The sequence below is a fragment of the Sander vitreus genome, chromosome 6 (genome assembly GCF_031162955.1).
Source record: "Sander vitreus isolate 19-12246 chromosome 6, sanVit1, whole genome shotgun sequence".
NCBI classification, from domain to species: domain Eukaryota; kingdom Metazoa; phylum Chordata; class Actinopteri; order Perciformes; family Percidae; genus Sander; species Sander vitreus.
The window spans coordinates 12947295-12968829 of NC_135860.1; the positions used below are offsets into that span (position 1 = coordinate 12947295).

The window sequence follows — 21535 nt, forward strand, 5'->3', positions numbered from 1 at the left end:
TCAATCAGCAGCCTGCTCATGTGTCTCCCCACTGAGCCACCAACAAGAAGACTTTTGTTTAGTCATATGAGAGTCTCTGTGAAAATAAGTATGATGTGTTTATAACTATTCATACAAAAAGAAAGTTTTGTAACCTCCAGCTCCATTGCCTAAATGGCAAACATGAATAAAAAAAATAAACCTGTCTGTGTGGGTATGGGTAGGAAAACTGTATGGCCAATCACTCCTAATATTAAAGAACAGTTAACATATTTACAGATATATATATAAATATATATATATATATATATAAATATATATATATATATATATATATATATATATATATATATATATATATATATATATATATATATATATATAATTTAAGTCATATAACCTACCCAATTGTTGATCATGATTATGATGACGGTAACAATGGTAATGATAATGTCTCATTTTGACTTTGGACACCATTTTCACATAAAGTTTAGATTAAAAACCTATATCATAATGAACCACATGCATGCTCCACTAAATAAATAATGAAATAGAGGAAGGCCATTTTTTTGGCTTTGAACATAAAATACAGAATTTATAGAAGTATTAGTTATCTCACTGTTTATCACCCCTTTCAATGATGTCTCTGTATAATTTTCTTCTCTGCTTCTCACATGGCATGGGTGTATGCCCAATCAATGTTATCATTTTACCTCTGATAGGTCTGTATGTAAGTATACAAAACGTTATTTAAAGAAACACAAAAAAGCATGAAAGAGGATGTTATTTCTTTCCCCTACATTAGACAGTGGGTGGTATTTGAATAATATTTTAATTAGGCCAGACTATCAATCAAAGGGCACGTCCCTGTCTCTCTTTTGAAGGCTTTAAACATTAACAATACGTGGTGGTTTGGTATATATTTTCATTTGATACTTTAACTTTGGCTGTTAAAAAGTCAATTCATTATTCATGAGTCTTCTACTACCATCCCAGGAAAACAAAGCTACAGGGGGTGCGGTTTTTCCTGTAGCCGAGAACGGAAGCGGAAATTCGGCCATCTCCTCGTACATTCAAGCTACAGCAGGGTCAGTACACACTTGATTACATTTTTTATTGTGGTGTGTCGTCAGTATTTCTTGGCATTTTGGCTTGTGATTTAAACGTATATATTCAACATTGTCCCGAAGCCGGACGTGTCCTTGATAAAGCTTGTACAGTCTAGCAGTTCTGTTACGAACTAGCTAGCTAACTAGCAGCAGCTAGATGGCTAACTGCTAGCTGGCTAGTCTTTTCTAGCAGCAGCAAGCTATTCCTTTAATCAATCAAACTGGCAGGTAACATTAACGTTCAGTTATATTTTGTCTATTCAGTGTTGTGAAAAGAATATCACCTTTAATTTTACGTTTGTCTGTCAAGTCGTACCTAGCTACACCCTTCTGCCCCCCTGTTTATACTTTACCCAGACTTCACCCAAACCCTGGTGTCAAAGTGCTAGCCAACTGTTTCGATTAGCTTGCTTCGGTGAGAATGGGAGAGTTTGCCTTCTAAATGGCTAATGTAAGATGACAGTACCAGGTGACAGTAAACGTTTGTTGGCCAATTAGCTTCAGTAATTGCTTTCTTTCTCATTATACAGTCTTTGTGACACATATATGCTCTTCGTAACACTGTTAACACTGTTAATATAGCTAAGTACCCATTAACTATGTGTCTGGACACTACGCTGTGTTTGTAACACACAAAGGTTCTGGTTAGCTAGCATAACGTCAGTTGACTGTTTGATTGCTTAACGTTAGTTAAGTGATTAGCTAGTTAGCTAACTTGGTAGACAGTAATAGTTGCAGTTGTCTGAATGGGTTGTTAACGTTGTCTGTGTGCCGGGAAATGGGTATGGGAACTTCTTCCTGGGGCTGTGCAACGTCAACTGCATGCAAGTGACAGGAGGAATAAGTTTAAGTTTTCGTCATATGTGTTGGTACTCAATCACTTGCCTACAACAGGTCATTGCTAGCTATCTGTGTGCTGATCTCTGTCTGTCATAGTAGACGATAAAGTGATTGTGTGTGTTTAGAGCAGCAGACTTTAAACATAGTTAATGCAAACTTTTTCTCAAAGTGTCAGAGATTGTGGAGATATGGACAACCTAAGATACAAAGGGCGTGTTATGTCCCTTATCAAAGATTAGATGGAGGGTCTGAACTTTGGTACAGAGCTTCAGTAGTCTCTGAACTGACTTCTGCAATAGATGCCTTATGTTCAACATGGTCTCATATTTGTCTGATCTACAATCTAAACACTGGCATGCTATTTGTGTCAGGTTTATTTAAAACACCTAAAAACTATATAGAAAAGTTGTGTCTTTAATAGCATATTTGTTATATCACTGGTTTACCAAAGTATATTTAAAACCTGAAGAGATGGTCATGTCCAAATGCATATATTCTCTTAAAAAATGTGTACTTGTTTTTAAGTTAATTTATTTAATTGTGAGTGTTGAAAACAGTCTATGGGAATAGAGCAAGTTAGAGTTTAGTTAAGACTGTAAGGAACAGAGCTAAAGTACATTATTCTTTACATTGCTTAAACAAGAAGAAAAAAACATACAAGTTTAAAATTAATTTTAACCAATTGCACATTTTCATGCCCATCAGAATACATTGTGTAGAGGTCAGTCTGTGTACTTCCTTTGTCACTGTTAAGTCTTGAGTGCAGTATGAGGAAAGGTCTGCTCAAGGCTGGGCAATGGGAAGAGCAGCACAATTTCTTGGTTGCCTACTAGTGCTTATTTGCCTGGTTGGAGGGAATATTCATGCAGTGGGTGGGTTGAATTTATCATCTTCTTTAGCAAAAAGATTATGCCTTCCACCCTTTGGTCCTTGAGAGATGGCAGTTGAGGGAGTGGCTGAGCACTGTGTTGACTTTAAAGATGATGTTAAATCCCCTTTCTTAAACTTCTCCCTTTTTCCATTAAGTGCATTTAAAGAGAACACAATGGTATAATTAGCATTTAGTCTTATAAATAGGCAGGTTAAGGTTAGCTCTTAAAAACATTCTTTGAGAGCTTTTAAATATACTGACAACACAATTATATCTGTAGGTGAACGTAACTATGGGGCTTCTAAAAGTCAGTTTCAGAAAGTTTTTGGTTATTGCCCACCTATGTTGCTGTGTGACATGGGCCGATGGGGGCATGTATTTGGTGAGAAAATGCAGATTGTGGCAGTGAAAGGATGCATCTGGTCAGCAACAATGTTTCAGCCTGCTATGTAAGCAATCAAATACAAACAATGCTCAGTAGGTTCGGAGGGATCCAATATTGTGCCACAAAATCATTCTCCACATGCCATTACACCAGCAGCAGCAGACAGGATGTTTATGTCAAATTCAGACCCAGCTACCAGTGTGGAATAACATAAACCAGACAATGTTTCTTTCCACTTGTCAATCACCCACTTTTTGCTGATAGCATGCTCACTCTACACTCAACCTATTGTTTGTAGCTGATAGGAGTAAACCATTGTTGTTCACTCCTGTATGTTACTTAAAGGCTGTATGTTCTAAGATCGAGCCCTTGCACGTCGTGTCTTATTAAGTTCATATTTGCATACCACCGGTTAGCTTAAAAATTCTTGCTTTGCTGTTATGACCTCTTTTTTTTTTTTACCCACAATGTTGGAGTGTTTTTAGTGGTTCATTCTAGTTAAACTCTCAAACTACTGGATGTTCCAGTCTGGTAATATGAGTTTAAGAAAACATTTTAAAGTGTATTGACTGGCCTATGAATGAATCACAAGTTTGAAATATGTACTTGATCATATGAACCAAGTGTTCTTTTCCTAAAACACGCAGCTCCATGTGAATCCTACTGATACAATTTAGGTTGGTCAACTGATGTTGTTATTTATTTATTTTTTTTAAATAAAGTTTTTTTTCTCCCCCTTCTTTGTCTTATTGGTTCAGGAATAGTCTCTTCATACTACCCGCTTATTCTTAAGAGAATAAACAGACTTTATGACTTGACTTTGATAAGTATGATGGAGTATTAACTAATATGTTGTATCTCTGACTGTTAGCCCTGTGTGGATCAGCAACAAGTCCTGTGATTTTCTTGCTGAATATCTGCTGTGTCTTTATTTTCCAATGGTAACTTTGGAATTAGAGCTAGCATAAAGTTTAGCTTGTTCTTGTCTGTTTGTTGTGATGTATTAATCTCTCAGTGAGTATGGGTTCTTTTTTAATGTTTATCTCAATCTTGCTCTATAGTTTTCGTCTCCCTGTGCCTGAGGTTTCGCGACCCAATGTTGCCACGGGAAGAAACAGACAAACTGAGACATAGCACTCCATGAATGAGTGGCTCACCAGCCAGAAAAAAACAAAAATATACCAAGAGGAGAGAGCCTTATTCTGCATCATTCTTGTGTAACAGGTGTGCATGATGCTGTCTCTCTTCCTCTGTTGATACCAGCAGTGGCATGATTTAAGATTAATCTCTGGTATAGACACCATCTTTCATAGTCCAAATTGTTCTTGTCAAGGTCTTTCACTCTTTCATCCAGACTCCTGTACTTCATCTTATACTTATACATCTTCTCCAGTCTTTTTAACTCTTTATCTTCGTGCACTCTTTTTTTAGTTGTATTGAGTCTTTTAATTATCATTTTTAGTTTGTCTTTGTTTGAAATAACAATGTTCTTCGTTCCGTTGCTGTTTATTTTGCATTAATTATATTTTACAATCCTTCTTCTCCATCTGCTGTTCAGATTGCAACAGAACTCGACGGCCAGACCGTTGCCATGTCGACCTCATCGCTACGGCGACAAGTAAAGAACATTGTCCACAACTATTCAGAGGCTGAAATCAAGGTTGTGTGTTCCTCTGCTTCTCTTCTTTTTCATTTTTTTTGTTAACACCCGCATCCCCCATATGTCCACGGCTTAAATGTAGCCCATGTATCTCTGCAGCACATATGACATAATGTAGTTGATGATAATCTCTTTGAAACAATCTCCTCACTATTTCTCCTTGTTATATAAAATATGAGCTAATCTAATCATAGTATCTGTTCATTGGTTTGTCTCTCTCTGGCTTGTGCCTTGATTGAGTTTGCATTGCTACTCAGAACACTGTGGAACATTAAATTGTCACAATGTATTGGCCTAAAATTATACTTATCATGGACAGTTTGGATGGAGGATATATTTTAAGTTTGTCCCTTGCTGTGTTGTTATACAGGTTAGAGAGGCGACATCCAATGACCCATGGGGCCCCAGCAGCTCTCTGATGTCAGAGATTGCTGATCTGACCTACAATGTTGTGGCCTTTTCGGAAATCATGAGCATGGTGTGGAAGCGCCTCAATGACCATGGCAAGAACTGGAGACATGTGTACAAGGTTTGTATTTGTGTTGAAGTCGGGAATAATTGTTGTGTAACACTATCTGTCAGTGAGGATGCGGAATGATGATGCTCCAGACGTGTCTTATATCTCAATGTACTGCTCACTACAGAGTAGACTATTAGGTGTTTATTGCACAGGTGTGTGTGTGTGTGCGTTCGTTCGTTCTCACTATCCAGACCTTTTCTCCAGTTGGTCATTGGTTGTGATTTATATTTTCACCAGGCTATGACTCTTATGGAGTACCTGATCAAGACGGGTTCAGAACGTGTTGCCCAACAGTGCAGAGAGAACATATACGCAGTCCAGACCCTCAAGGATTTTCAGTACATAGACAGGGACGGCAAAGACCAGGTACACAAACACACCATGCCCACAAAGCTGCATAGAAAGTTGAAGTGATTAGCAAGTAATCACCTTTGTGGAATGCAGGCCCTCTTTGTCAAACATGCTGCTTGTGTGTCATTCAAGGACATTTTACAATGACTTTCAGACCTCTTGTGCAAACAAAGCCAGCCAATAAAGTTTTTATGGGTTGTTGATAACTGAAACTGTGGGAAAATAACAAGCTGTTACAATAAGGTGTACAGTGTAATACCAGCATTAGTAATTATATGTATGTCTGTTTATGGAGTATTTAACATTAAAAAAAGTACACATAATTTGCAGCATGTAATTCTGTGCTCATACCTGTATGTTTCCAGGGGGTGAATGTGCGAGAGAAAGCCAAACAGCTGGTGACACTGCTGAAAGATGAAGAGAGACTAAGAGAGGAGAGGATCCACGCCCTCAAAACCAAAGAAAAGATGGCACAGACCTCCAGTGGTGAGATGGGTACTTAAAAAGCTCAAAGTTACAGTATTACACTCCGAAGAAGGGTGGGCACAAAGGGCCTTTAGCAATGAGTAGCTGATAACCTAAGACAAGCTCTCATCCATGCATATGCTTATTTGTTTCTGCTCCAGCCTCCTCAGCTCCCTCAGCACCCAGCCTGGGGGGGAGCCTGTCAGTGGGCTCCCACTCTGGAGGGGCAGACCCTGAGCAGGCCTGGCCACAGAGCACTGGAGAGGAAGATCTGCAGCTCCAGCTGGCTTTGGCCATGAGTAAAGAAGAGGCAGAGCAGGTAACACAAAGCAGCATATTCAAGGCAGGCACAGCAACGTTACTGCTCTCTAAGATAAGGGTTAAAGCATAACTATTACTGCTACAGCTAAGTTTGCAATTTGTACAGTCTGTTGCAGCACCTGTGTACACAGAGGGATATTATTGATATTATTCACTACATACACATAGTTTTGCTTTCACAATGTAACGCCTGACCTCCCCCAGACTAGCAAGGACCCTCTGGAGGACGCAGAGCTCCGCTATGCAATTACACTCAGCAAAGAGATGCAACAAAAGGTCAGGGGCAGAGAGTGTGCCCAGCTGACTGGCCACCCACTCATCAACTCTGTCTTTCTGTTAATTGGGATTTCTCAAACACACATCAAGTATTGATCAATCAAGAAAATGAATTTATGCTCATATTTGTCATGTGCCATTTTCCTCAAGATACAAATTTGCATCAGACTGCAGTAATTTGGTTGAGATAATTTAGTTTGCTGCAGAGTGTCCATTTCTATTATGGTGCTTGCACTCATGAAAAGTCTGCAAAGTAGGTGCTTTTCAAATCCTTGTCAAAAGTGAGCACCCACAGAATTGATTAACTCTAATTTGGTTGTTGAATTTGCATGGCATTGTCAAATATTTATCATAACTTACTACATTAAACACTGAGTGGTTTGTAAGCATTGATTATTCTTTCCTCCATGTCTCCCTCTCTGATAGCATGCTTTCAACTGTAGTCTTGATTTGAAATGCACTTTCTTCCTTACGTGTTACATCTCCTGCTGTTGTAACTTCCTTGTACTGTGTTCACTGAGTGCAAAATGTGTTTGCCTATTGTATAAAGGTGGTTAGAGTCCAACACCTACTGTGCCACTTCGCTGGTTAAGTCTATAAACTAATGTAGGTATTTAAAGGATAATGTTATTGTTGCTTAGTGGCCCTAAGCATAAAGACTTGCTGAGTTCTATAGCAGGGACGGCCTGTTTCCTCATGGGTTAGTCGGTGTTTCGCTGTTTAATACTCCTATTTTTATAAAGAGGTAGGACAAAAGGTGGCATTAGGTGGGAATGTCCTGGTTCGATCTGTATCAGGGGTGATCTAGGCCTTTTTTTTTTTTTTTTTTTTTTTTTAAATTAACTGATATTGGTTAATTTAATTTTTATTGTAACTTTTTTTTTCTGCTCCAGGTAGGTTAGATGATAAAGCGACTCAACTGCGCTTATCCAATAGACTGGTACCTATTTCTAAGGCACATCCAGCAGTTTATTTTCTGTGTGAAACAAGCATTCATTTTATTTGATTGTGTTTTGTCGTAATACTGTGAGAATCAGACAAAATTGCAAACTCTTACAAATAATGCAGGGATTGGTAGATTTGCCTTATTTTTCTGTTGACTATAGATAATGATTTAAAGTCAGGTGTTCAGTTTCCACTCCCACCGATTCAGATGTTAATTGTGGAATTGTAAACTGGTCCTAAATCTGTACCTGTGGTGTGCTTTCCGAGGTTGTGTGTCTCAGGTTGCTGACATCACAGTGTGTGTGATTGGCAGGAAGAGCGACTGCGCAGAGGTGATGACCTGAGACTGCAGATGGCCATTGAGGAGAGCAGGAGGGAGAAGACTAAGCCTGAGGATGTATGTGTGAAATGTATCTGTATATCTCTCACTCTCCTGGCATAAGCTTCTATATTTTTTGTCTCTAAATCTGATAAAATCAGCCACATGAGAGATCAAATCATTAAGACGTTTCGAAAAGCAGTGGTAAAGATAGCATGTTCAGTTGAATAAACAACATGCTTTTTTTACTAGTGTAGGAGAGCACAGTTCATTTGTTTATGTTCTCAGTTAGCAGTAGGTTTGTCATATGACCACTTAGTATTGTGTGAAACCGCTCAGTGAACTACATCTCTCGTCTCACACAATTTACGTCACCTAGCTTGATGCTCAACTTGCTAGCTAGCTTAGCTCTGTTCCACAACACATGTAATGTTATATTACCTGATGTGTTTTATCCAGTGAAGTGTTTTCAGCAGATAAGCAAAAGAACAAGCAAGTTCCTCTGCTCATTTGAGTAACGTTACATCCCTGGTACGATACACAGAGACATCGTAGCTTCAGTGAGACGTCATCCATGCGACATTGAAGTGTGTAGTCTTTCTAATTACGTATTTTCACAGTCTTATACTTCAACAGTTTAACAATAAACTGAGACTTTCTTTGGTTGAAAAATTATCTTTTAAATTGACGAACATCACATTTGTAATCCATGGCTCAATTCAAATGGGATAAAAAAATTATTATTATCTCTCCATTGACTCTCGTTCATATTTTTTTTCGAAAGATAGGTCCCATTGGCCGGAAGTAGAAGGGCGTGACTTTGTCTCTCTATACAAAAATAGAAATTGTGTTGCAGTTTTATCAAGTTACATTGACACTGCGCAAGGTAATAAAAATTGATTGTGAGAAGTTCAATCTGATTTCTTTCACCATCAATTTCATGTACAGTCATGTGAAAAAATTAGGACACCCATGCTAAAGTTGACTAAAAAGAGGAATAAAAAAAATCATCTTTTGGAAATTGATCTTAATGCCTTAATAAAAAAAATGAGGAAAAATTCAACCTTTAAGGACACCAATTTTCTTTGTGAATGAATAATGTATCATAAATAAATGTTTTTCCTTAAAATACAGCCCTATGTTAAATTCCCATAGAGGCAGGCAGATGTTTATTTTTAAAGGCCAGTTATTTCATGGATCCAGGATACTATCAATCCTGATAAAGTTCCCTTGGCCTTTGGAATTAAAATAGCCCCACATCATCACATCCCCTTCACCATACCTAGAGATTGGCATGGGGTACTTTCCATAAAATCATCTCTCAATGCAAATCAAACCAGCTATTAGGCTAACTGAAATAAAACCATAGGTTCCAAACATAGGGGTGTACTTACTTATGCCCCCTGTATTTTAAGGAAAAACATTTTATTTATTTACGATACATTATTCATTCACAAAGAAAATCGGTGTCCTTAAAGATTGGATTTTTCCTCATTTTTTTTAATTAAGGCATTAATATCAATTTCCTAAAGATGATTTTTTTTATTCCTCTTTTTAGTCAACTTTAGCATGGGTGTCCTAATTTGTTCACATGACTGTATATGTCTTGTCTGCAATTCCTTGTTTCCTTCTACTTCTTGTTACTGTGAATGTCCTCTTATCACAACAGCATCATCTAACCTCAGCTTTGTGCGCTGAATGTGTCCTTCAATTTTATTTTCCCTGAATACAGCTAAGAACATGAATCCATAATATATTCTCTTGCACAGGGCGCGCTGATGGAGCTCGGTGCCGTGGACCCCTGGGGAGCCCCTGCTGCAGCCACTGTGGGCTCTGCCGGCCCCTCGCCTCCACCCACAGTTCCTGCCCCTGCTCCCTCAGGTCCGTGGGGCGCAGCCCCAACAGACCCATGGGGTGTAGCGTCACCCACATCTCCTACAAGCTCTGACCCCTGGGGTGGGGGAGCCCCACCCAATATAGCCTCTCCTCCAGACCCCTGGGGAGAGACGTCCAACAGAGTTAACAACGTCGACCCCTGGGGGAGCTCCGGTAAGCAGCTACAACACTGGTCACGTATTAACTCTGTAGCCAGTCAGGTTGATGGGAATGTACTCATTGCTGAGTATCGAAAGAGAAGCGTGTCCTGCTCTGTGGATGAAAGAGGATGTGAAGGCCTCTCTACCTTTACTCCTCTTCACTCCACAGTCCATTTCCTGTCTTCATTACAACCCTGTCGCATTTTCTGTCATGTCACCATGCTGTCATATCTTCTCATACATTTACGTGCTTTCAGTTTGAAATGAGGAAAGCAAGCATGCTAAATCCATTCTCCCTCTGTGTCTAAACCAGGGATTTTTATCCCCTTGTTTCTACTCAGGACTGACTGTGGCTGTGTCTCAACCAGAGCTGTCTCTTCTCTTACCCTTTTGTGCCTTTTTAATGTATGGGTTAGCTGCTTATTATCTCTCCTTTACCTCCACGGAGCTTCTGATATTAAATAGGTGAAAGTAATATGGTGGACAGCTACCTGTCCTCACCTTCCAAGTTAGTGGGACTGCAGAGGTCAAGGAGAGAAACACCAGTGTTGGAACCCAGCCCAGCTTCCTGCTCCCCCCTTTTTGTGGATTGTACCTGTAAGGTGTTACGTTAACCCTCCCCTGCGTCTCCTCCCCTCCCCTGTAGCTGTGACCCCCCCCAGTGTCGATCCCTGGGGCCCCCCAGTGCCACCCAGCACGTCCTCCTCCGGGGGGCCAGTAGACCCCTGGGCAAGGGACGGGCCTGTCCCTGCCTCTGACCCTATCACCTCTGACATCTGGAGTGGCACCGCCAAACACACAAATGGCACAGGTATATTCACACTTAAAGCTACATGGACTCACAAACACTGAGGTACTAGTACGCACTTTTAAAGGGATTTTCATAGTTTACACACAGATTTTTAATTGCATGCACAGAACAGTTGTCTTGTCCTACATTTCATCCTCCTCTAGTATCTGTGGTAATGCAATTCTATATTGTGTTTTATTATAATGAAAGTTTTTTTTTTTGTATTCTGATTTACTGTTTCCGTTCCTCCTTCATTTCCTCCTCAGGAGACCCAGAGCGACGAGGGTCCCCAGCAACAGGTTGTGACAGTACAGGCTCACCGGTGCCCTTTGACCTGTCATCTCTCGGTTCTTCACTTCCTGTTCGTAAGACTCCGGAGTCCTTCCTTGGCCCCAACGCAGCTCTGGTGGATCTTGATTCCCTGGTGTCGTCTAAACCCAAACCCAAACAGCCACCGCCTCCTTCCATCTCTTCCTCTTCAGCACACAACCCCTTCCTCCAGAACACAGGTTAGTAACAGTTATTGTGTGATCTGTGTGTAGCCTCAAAAGAGAGAAGTAACCACACTTCTAAAAGGTTAACTACTGTTTTTTTTTTTCAACTTGGACCCTATGTTTTTGTGGCTGATGGGAACAACAGTCTTTGACATTGGTCCAGTATTAAGCAAGCAAACAAACAAGCTACAATATAAGTTAATAGTGCAAATGGGTAGCTTATATTTACAGTATGTCCACAAAAGTGCTTGTTTTTGCCACTGACAGGCTCAGATTAATATTTTAAGTGTCAACTGACAACATTATGGAAAGGATTTCTAAGGAGGTCGACCTTTCTGTTAAAGAGTAGGATCCTTTTTTAAACATAAAAACATCCGCAAAATTGCATTCGCTAAAGCCACCAGACTCCATGTAAATAAACAGTAATTTTAGCATCATCAAATACACTTCATTCAAAGTTGACAGAAACAAAATAAAACTATGAAAAGCCGTTTTGGTTGAAATAACACATAGTTTATCGATTTACATGTGAAAATATGTTGGCTCTTACACGCTTAAAGTATTTTTTTTTAAATTGGAGTCTGGTGGGTTTAGCGACCTCAGAGCTGTTTCTGGTTAAACAGAAAGGTCTTAAAGAGGTTTTAAAAATGCCTATCTCTTTAGGGATTCTTTCTATAATGTTGTCAGTTAATAATTTAACACTTAATAAGCAAAAACCGCACTTTTAGTGGACCAAATAGACAGTGAACATTTGCCCCATAGGGTTACATTGCAGCCTGGTCTGCCGGTTACAGTGTTCACGCTTAATACTGGACCAATTTCAAAGATTGTTGTACCTATCAGTCACTTACACACAAAAACATAGGAAAATAGGGTCTAGGTTGAAAAAAAGGTAGTTACCCTTAAAGCTCAGCATAACTTTTGTAGACAGACAAACAGGTGGGAAGTATTTAGCATTTTTAGGTAGAGCCATGTCGGTCCACACAAAGTTTTAAGATGCCAACATCAGCTGTGTTCCTATTCACAATAAATTACAGCTTGCCAAAAAAAGCCATTTGATTAGTATTTAGTATCGAGAATTTGGATGGAACGATCTTGGTTCTTCTGAACACCCCAGATCAAAAGCAGACAATTGGCCACCTAACAACCCTGTTGGAGACAAACAGAACTAAAGCTTTTCTGGGTTAGGGTTAGGACTGTAAATGCAACTATTAAATACAAACAATACAAGGTATGCTGTACAAGGAACCTTTTTAAAAGCAAGACGTTAGTGTAAAGCTGATCCTGTAGGGAAAGAGCAATGACTTGATATTGTTCAGGAAATAGGTTGAAAAAGTCAACCTATCTTTTGAGAGTTGAAGGAATAATATTGTAATATTGAAATGTTGTATTGTCTTAACTGTCACCTCTGACCCTCAGGCTCATCTCCTGCTCCTGGCATGGCAGTGACTCCAGGCAGCACCATTTCCAGTAGGGGGGTTTCTCCAATACCTGCCTCCTCCAACCCTTTCGGCGTCGCTCCACCCATGACCTCCATCTCACCTCAGCCCTCATCACTTGGCCTGAGCGGCCTCCGCTCCAGTCCTGTGCCTCCCAATCCCATGCTGGGCATGGTGCAACCAGGAATGGGCATGGGGCCAATGAGTGTGGGAATGGGCCTGGGCATGATGCAGGTCAGCCCCATGGGCATGCCCTACGGCGGGCTCTCACCTATGGCACCCCCAGGCTCGGCTCTGTTGGGACCCGGAGGCGCAGCACCTCCTCAGCTGATTTTGGGTGGGCCCACTGGAACAGGAGGAGTGATGGGGGCAGGAGGGTCAGTGGGAGGCGGAGGAACGACGGGAGCAAGCACCAACCCTTTTCTTCTTTGAAGAAGTGTCACCACTACTTTGCTCTTATGTTTCAACCTCCTCTGTCGTACCTGCTGCCCCCCTTCATTCATTCCCCCCCCCCTCAACACAATTTGTGTCCAAAAAGAAAAAATGTGTACATCTCTATATTTAAAGAAAAAAAGAAAAAAAAAAATCAAAAATGATGTTTATCCTTCAAAAGCATTACTTCATTTCAGAATAATTTTCCACATTTAGTTCCTTTCTTTTCAGTATGCGTTATTTGTGGGAGGGAAATAGAGATCTATTTATTTTGTTTTAGTCCTGTTCTGTTCTGTATCGTTCTTCTGTTGTGTTTTTTTTCAGTCTTGTCTTGAGATGAAGGTAAGTCTGTGAGGCCAGGATGCTTTTTCAGTAGTGTCACTCTACTCTGTTATAGTACTGCACTGAGAGAGAGATGGAGGGAGAGGGGACATAGCCACTAACAAACTGAATAGAAAAACTGTTGTACATGCCTCTTCCTCTTCTCTCCCTCTAGAATGAAGACAAACACTGAATCACTGAAATGAAACAAGTGCATGAAGGATGATTTTTAATGAACTCCAGACTGAGATAAGGACTGAAAACCCTGCATTAACATTTCAGGCACAATGTGGTCAAATTGTTTCAACTATTTCACTTTTAATTTAATGTTAAATGTAATTTATTTTTTTCCAATTTTTGGGAACAAATAAACAAGGAAAATCCCACGATGATGCCATTTAAATCAAATGCTTATTTTTTCCCCCCTTCCTTACTATTGTAGAAAACTAAAGAGAGCTCTAACATCTGCGGTCTGATGGGAAAAATGTATGGGATGTTTGTTGAGTGTGTGTGTTTGCAGCAATGTGCGAATGAGAATATGAATGCTCATTTGTGAGTATGCAATAGTTCCTGTGTATATGTATCAATATCTGTCTCCATTTTTTTCTGTGTCCGAACTTATTTTAGTGACTCAGAAAGGACGAAATGACATCCATTATTTTTGTTTTTAAAAATTGTCACTTGTATTAATACTATGTAATGTTGGGATTTCAAATGAGGTATTATAAGGGTCACTCATTTTTCTGCCAATTGTATTTCACACTTTATTTTTTTGTTAATCAGAAGCATTAGATTTTTTTCCAATCGCACATTTTATATGGGATCCCTGGTGTCCAGGTGGCCCAGAGCACCACTCTCCACCTGTTTCATCCCTCTTTCCTTCAGGGAGGGAGAGTACTGATGCTTCTCTTAAAAATAAAAGACAATTATTTCAATGAATGAATGAAAGGAAGAAAACAACCTGGGACTTGACAACATGCTTCATGCTGTTCTTTTAATTTAGTTTGATGAATTTATTGTTATTTTATATCAACAAGAAAAAAATATCTCTTTTATCAGGTAAGGTTGAATTTTGTGTGGTGATGACTGTGAACATTCACATTTGAAAAGTAAAATGGAAAAAAAATCAAAAGGAATTTATGAAATAAAACAAAAACACAGGATGTTTGGCTTGTTTCATGCTTGCACTCTAGTTAAAGTGCTCATATTATGCTTTTTGGCTTTTCCCTTTCCTTTATTGTGTTATATATCTGTTTGTGCACATTATAAGTTTACAAAGTGAAAAAGTCCACCCCAAGGGACTTACCATCTTCCAGAGAAAACACTGTTCACAAACTGCTCCAAACAGCTCTATTGTAGTCCAGCCTTTACTTCCATGACGAACATGCGTCACTTTGTAACACACGTTATAGAGAGCCAAAGTCACTCCCTTCTACTTCCGGTCCATGGGACCTATCTTTCAAAAAAAATATGAACGTAAAGTGAACGGGGTTAGGCAAATTAATTTTTGATCCCGTTTGAATTGAGCCATGGATTACAAATGTGATGTTCGTCAATTTAAAAGATAATTTTTCAACCAAAGAAAGTCTCAGTTTATTGTTAAACTGTTGAAGTATAAGACTGAAAATACGTAATTAGAAAGACTACACACTTCAGTGTTGCATGGATGACGTCTCACTGAAGCTACGATGTCTCTGTGTATCGTACCGGGGATGTAACGTTACTCAAATGAGCAGAGGAACTTGCTTGTTCATTTGCTTATCTGCTGAAAACACTTCACTGGATAAAACACATCAGGTAATATAACATTACATGTGTTGTGGAACAGAGCTAAGCTAGCTAGCTAGCGAGCAAGTTGAGCATCAAGCTAGGTGACGTAAATTGTGTGAGACGAGAGATGTAGTTCACTGAGCGGTTTCACACAATACTAAGTGGTCATATGACAAACCTACGGCTAACAGACTTTCTTCGGTTGAAAAATTATCTTTGAAATTTAAGAAAATATTTGTAATCCATGGCTCAATTCAAATGGGATCAAAAAATAATTTACCTCTCTACCGTTAATATTTTTCCGAATTAAGGTCTCTATAATGCTCGCCTAGTTGCTAGCGTGGCACTCCCTCATGCTCTGCAACTGACAAGCTAGCAGTACTTACTGCGCATGTGCGACTCCCAACAAAGATGTAACAGAAGTGAGATGCCTCACTCTGTAGCTAAAACAGAGAGCTCAACACACAGGGTGAAAAGAGGAGCTGCAGCAATGTGCAGCAACAAAAATATGTTTTCTGAAAATTAAATCATGTAAACCTATTCTGGTACAACCTCTAAATACAATTATGAACCTGAAAATTAGTATAATATGAGCACTTTAAAGTCTATATCCCATATGTGCTTTTTCTGCTGCAGAGAACAATAATGTGACGAGAATATATTTACAGTTTATTTTCTTTGGTGAAACATGTTTATGAATCTAAAATCCAACAGAAAAAACACTCTGCCAATTACCTGCAGAAGAAAAGCTAAAAAGTTATTACAGCATATGAATTTGAATAAAGGTGAAAACATGTACAACTATTTCTACCTTGAAATACAGCGTTCAGTCAAATGTGACAAACTTGCACCCCGAGAAACTTCACGATGCGCAAGTAAGAGGCAGCCTCAGCATCGAGTTTAGTGAAGACTGCTGAGAAGAGCCACATTTCGTCGACAAGTTTTGTTGTAATCTTTTCCTCCACACAGTCTGTGAGGGTCAAACGAGCAGAGAATCCCAGTCAAAGTCATCCTGGATCTCCTCACTGTTGCTGTGCAGACTCTTTAATGGAGGATGCTGTCGGGGTGTCATAGACTGAGGCTGCATCCCAGCTGAGACAGAAAGAGAAACATGGACCAAGTTAGCACACGACTAAAAGGAAGTGAGAAAATATTGGAAGGATTTCTTTGTATTTAAATAACTTCTCCTTTACAACAGACTGTATCTACCGTTTTGAATAACGGCTAAGAAACGCCACATTTTTTCAAGTCTATCTTAATAAAACATCTGCTGCTGTCCCTACTGAGGTGAAAAGATTCCTTCCTAACATGATTTTAATGTGTTAGGTGACAAAATCCACAGTCCTTGTTCTGTGTAAAAATGTGTCAAGTTCCGCTAAAGTAAAGTCCATTTTGTGGATTTTGTTATCACTTACATTCAAATTATCTCAGGAAGGAAATTTCTTCAGACAATAGGAGTGATTACAGTGACCAGTAGCTCTTTCAGTGTATATAAAGGCATGTGAGTATTGTTTTAGAGCAGACCTGAAAAAATGTTCTTTGTTTAAAATGTTTATCTGTTCTATATTCTCTCTCTGTGGAGCCTTCCACATGTCATACTGGATTCCACTCAGTTGTCACAAAAGTTCAAAAGAAAACTTTTTGAACATGGTGTGCGGGGTCTTACCAGTTGTGTTAGCAGGTTGTGTTAGCTGTGGTCTTTGAAGGCCCTGTCCCTGCATGTGCAGAGCCCTCCGGGGCGGCTGCACTCCACTGGCAGGGTGAACTATGGGAGAGTAAGGGAGGGGTGAGGGGTGAGTGAGGCTGGCGAGGGTAGGAGGTGGATTGGAGGTGAATGGTGGGACCTGTAAGGAGTGAGGTGAACCGAGGGCTAGTGGGGAGTTATTCCCAGAGTTGATCATGCCTTTCTGGGTGAAGAAGCGGTTCAGAGAGTCACAGAGGGAAGTGAAGAGTGTCGGGTCCAGGGCCCAGTCGCAGAGCTCTGCCTGTCGCATGCTCTCCAGGAGGTCTGGTGACAGAAAGTTAGGGCCTTTTAGAACAAAAAAGTTATCAAGAAAAGCAAAGCCCTTAGTGATTTTTGAAAAGAACACAGATTTACTCAACATTTCTATAATTTTGTAAAGATCTAAATAATATTCATACTCATTGTTTTATTATTTGCCACTATATATATATATATATATATATATATATATATATATATATATATATATATAACATATACATTCTGGCTAGTAAAGTGTTTGTAATAGGTGTTACATTAGCTGCAAAAGGCAAACATCTTAAAGGGTCAGTTCACCTAAATCAACAATACAAACATTTTCTCTCTAGTGGAATTAAGCCATGGAGATAGTTTATCTGTTGAGATATGAGTCTCTGAGATTTCTCTGAGATAATGTAGGCACTCGTTTTTTTGGGTCACGGCATTAAAAAACATTTAAATGTTTTGAAGGTCATTCCTGGCTGCAACAAACAATTATTTTCATTATTGAATAATCTGCATAATCTATTTTCGCTATTATCTAATCATCAATTGTTTACCCAATATAATTTCCCAGAGCCCCAAAAAGAATTACTTAATTTATTTGACCATCAGTCCAAAAGATATTCTGTTTACTTTCACATTCGACAAAAAAAATTAAAGCATCAACTCTTCACATTTTAGAAGTTGGAACCAGAAAATGTTTGGCGTTTTTGTTTGGGAAAAAATTTCTGACTTACTGACTGATGGACTAGACATTTCAGCTCTTGTCTTCATTAGTCTAACACTTCACGGACTTGTGAGTGTTCTGTAGATGAACCAGAGAAACGCTCAGACACGGATATCTCAAATACTCCGCAGATAAGCCCCCCAGCGGTAAGTGAGAAAATGTTTTATTTTTTGAATTTGGGTGAAGCCACCCTTTAAACAAGACTCTGGTAAACAGCACAGACCTGGGTGACCAGATAGGTCTATGTTTGCCCAGTCTAGATTGCTGGCAATGCAGAAGCTCTTCTTCAGAGATTCTTGGTTATTGAACCAGTCAGCTGGCACCGCTAAAGTGGAAGGGAGGAAGGTAACTTTAGAAAGCACTGATCTTTCCTGTGTTAGGTTGCTGATTTTAATACAATTCAAGCATTTTTGGGTATGATAAGGTAATGTGAGACTCACTGTATTGTGGAATGCGCTCTGTCTCAGGAGGGTGTGCAGCCGGTGCAGGGTGGGGAGACATTGGGAGCAGAGTCGGCGTGTGCAGTGGGGTAGTGTCGTTGTTCAGAACAGCCAGGGGAGCAACATCCGCTGGAAAGAACATTAAAACACTAATTCTTCCCAGCCGTTTATGTGTATGATGTATGCTTTATAGAGTTAATGGGCACGCATAGTACTTACACTGTGAGCCTCCCTTCTCCCGCATGGTCTTGAAGAGAGACTTGAAAGACGCATACAAGTCTGGTAAGTTCATCTCATCGAAGGTGAAACGCAGCGAAGGATCAGTGGAGGAGTTTAATAAGACAGGAGGGGCAGCAACAGATGAAGGGACAACACATGCAGAGGAATGAGTGGGTCCTAACACCGTGCAAACAGAGTTAGGAGCGCAGGAGAAAGTGGGAACAGATACTGAATTAGCAGGAAAAGACAAAGTGGCACCAGAGAAAGAGGGCGAAGACATATTGGCAGCAGACAGAGGTGTAGCAGAGGCAGCGGGGATGGAGAAAGTGGGGCCGGGTGGATGGCAAGGTGGGAAGGAATTGGTAGTAGACATGGAGGCAGCAGGAGGAGGCCCAGCTGGAGGAGAGACAGATGGATGCTGGACAGGGTGAGTGGACAGAGGGCTTGGCATGTAGGGTGACGGTTGCTGTGAAAATAGAAGACATTAGATTAGATGCAGCAACCCTGACTGTGATAAAGAGGGGAGAAAGTGACTGTACCTTGCATGGGGGAGGAGAGAGGGAGGCAGAGTGGGGTGGCTGCTGCTGGATGGCTCCCAGTGGCTCTGTGTTAAGAAGCTGGTGGTCTGTGTGGGAGGGTGGTCTCTCTGCTTCTGTCCCCGGTACTTGAGAATCCTGTAACAGCACAGTGTTACTATTTCCAAGGGTGGAAAAGGTATTACAGTCCTGTAAGAAAGTAAACATAGCATTACTCAAGTTAAAGGGTTGGTTTACCTACATTATAAAAATGAAAATTACAGTAGAGAAATACTAATGTTTTTCACATAGCCATGCTTTTATTTGCCCGGATTTTGAGATTTCTGCCTCCACCTCAATACAATTTGTAAGTGAATGCTGACTAATCCTCAAAAAACGATGTCAACTGTTTTTAATAAGCTAGAGTAACCAGGACATTGTTTCTGGAAAGACATGTTGGTGTTACATTTTAAATGTAATATTTTAATGCTGTGAGCATTAAGTTTAAATTATCATTTTATTGGTGGATGCAGAAATCAGAGACATATATTCTCAAAACCTGGACAGATAAAACCAAAACCAGTATCTGCATGGCTAACTACCACCAGAGGTAAATTAGGAAATATGTTTTTTGGTGAACTGACCCTTAAAAGTAAATATATATCAGGGATAAAATGTATCACTGGTCCCTTCAGGCTGTTAAGTGTTGATTATAAGTTTTAAGTAATTAACAATACAATGTTTTTAGTTTAAAGAATGTATTTGCCATGAAACTACTACTAATTACAGCTGTCAGATTGAAGAAGTGCAGTAAAAAGTTAAATATGGGGATGAAATGCCAGAATCCTTGTACTTTATGTGATGTCTTGACACTTTTAGGTATTGGACATTTTAACAATGTAGGTTTAATAGTTAACAAGTTAATGAGTGAGTGATATTAAACAACATACATCCAGCCTCTCCTCTTCCTCCTCTGGATAGGGACGTTTAGGTGCCCTCACTTGATTCACCTCTGCAGGTCCATCCATCGTCCAATAGGAACCCTACAAATACAGTTCAAGTGTCAAGACTTTACGCTCTTTTAAACAATCATTTCTCCATCTCACATGATGCGCAAAAGTAATTCACCTTGCCGGGGTCATTCTGCGGCCGAGGAACTTTCCTGAAGCATTTATTAAGGGACAGATTATGCCGAATGGAGTTCTGTTAAGGACATAAAGTGATGTCAGTCATACAACAGCAGCCAGGTGATGCAAATAATATTAAAATCGGTTACAAATCACCTAACCAAATACTTTAAACTTATACTTTTAGTAACACAGTTATTACTATTCAATTACACTAATAATATGTTGTTTCTACATTGGAGCTTACTTTCCATCCACGGCCAGCTCGGCTGTAGTAGGGAAACGTGTCATTGATCCAGGTGTAGATGTCATTCAAACTCAACTTCCTCCCAGGTGCGGCTGCTATTGCCATAGCGATGAGAGTGGCATAGCTGTGAGGGGGTTTCCCTTTGTAGTTAGAAGGGGAGGGGTCCGGCACAGAGGGTAGTAAGTCTCCCCTCTCCCTCCCTCTGTCTTTCTTGTTGTCCCTCTCGCCTCCTCCTCTCTCTCTCCCCGAGCGCAAGCTGCTGATTCCCAGCTGAGGCAGCCAGTCAATACTGGTGAGACTGGAGTCCAGTTCAGAGGACATTGTCTCTCTTTTACTCTGTCCAGGGTTCAGAAGAGGAAGCATTGGATCAACACATCCTTTTACTTTGGACACTGTAGCGACAAACAAATATATACGAGAAATGCTTAAGTAGATTTACCTCTGCCTGTAATGTAACACTGTCAACCGTTCTGTTCCTGTACTTCCACCCAGCAAGTTCACACACTTAGTGCTGCTCTGGAAACTATTCATTCACAAGCAAAGGCATTGCATGAATGTGACCGCATATACATGTCACAATTCCACCTACACCTTCTATTTTCTGAGGAAGAAGAGTGACTTGCTTACCTCTTTATAATCACTCGAGGGCCCAAGGCCTTAAAAAGAATAAATATTTGATGTTGTCATCAGCTGTGCACAACTGCTGACAAACTGGTGTCCGTCCTTCCCTTCAGATCTCTCTCTTCAGCATGTTGATCCCCATAAGGCCTCCAGTCATACCTTGGTTTTGGGAAAGTTTGTGTAACTTTGGAGAAATACAAACAAAAACCTATCGGAGAGCTTCCTTTTTCTTTCCCTCTCTTCTTCCCCTCCCTTTTTGACTAAACCAGAATTACGTCACTCACCCCTCCCTCTTTGTGACATAACTCTTTGCACCCGCCTCTATGAGCTGG

General features: G+C 40.1%; 2 protein-coding genes across 8 annotated transcripts; one reads left to right on the forward strand and one right to left on the reverse strand.

Annotated features, from left to right (window-relative positions):
• The first annotated feature begins 961 nt into the window (after positions 1 to 961).
• On the forward strand, positions 962 to 14716 carry epn1a (epsin 1a). 5 transcript variants are annotated; one of them, XM_078252681.1, is made up of 13 exons: positions 987 to 1067; positions 4246 to 4408; positions 4743 to 4844; positions 5215 to 5373; positions 5602 to 5730; positions 6081 to 6210; positions 6342 to 6499; positions 6706 to 6777; positions 8036 to 8119; positions 9811 to 10090; positions 10724 to 10888; positions 11134 to 11376; positions 12781 to 14716. In XM_078252681.1, the coding sequence occupies exons 3-13, from the start codon at positions 4776 to 4778 to the stop codon at positions 13230 to 13232; spliced, it is 1941 nt and encodes a 646-aa protein (XP_078108807.1). In that variant the 5' UTR covers positions 987 to 1067; positions 4246 to 4408; positions 4743 to 4775; the 3' UTR covers positions 13233 to 14716. The 5 variants fall into 5 exon arrangements, with proteins under 5 accessions (XP_078108806.1, XP_078108808.1, XP_078108809.1 ...); XM_078252680.1 differs by lacking the exon at positions 4246 to 4408 and having other exon boundaries at positions 962 to 1067; XM_078252682.1 differs by lacking the exon at positions 4246 to 4408 and having other exon boundaries at positions 962 to 1067; positions 6081 to 6201.
• A 1263-nt stretch (positions 14717 to 15979) lies between these two features.
• foxj2 (forkhead box J2) lies at positions 15980 to 21463 on the reverse strand. Of its 3 annotated transcripts, none has more exons than XM_078252686.1 (10): positions 21210 to 21463; positions 20583 to 20974; positions 20337 to 20411; positions 20159 to 20251; positions 19233 to 19367; positions 18694 to 19159; positions 18475 to 18603; positions 18258 to 18359; positions 16990 to 17331; positions 15980 to 16415 (listed from the first exon to the last, which is right to left on the reverse strand). In XM_078252686.1, exons 2-10 carry the CDS (start codon positions 20943 to 20945, stop codon positions 16303 to 16305), a joined length of 1818 nt encoding a protein of 605 aa, XP_078108812.1. In that variant the 5' UTR covers positions 20946 to 20974; positions 21210 to 21463; the 3' UTR covers positions 15980 to 16302. The 3 variants fall into 3 exon arrangements, with proteins under 3 accessions (XP_078108812.1, XP_078108811.1, XP_078108813.1); XM_078252685.1 differs by having other exon boundaries at positions 19233 to 19418; XM_078252687.1 differs by lacking the exon at positions 18258 to 18359 and having other exon boundaries at positions 19233 to 19418.
• Positions 21464 to 21535: the final 72 nt, after the last annotated feature.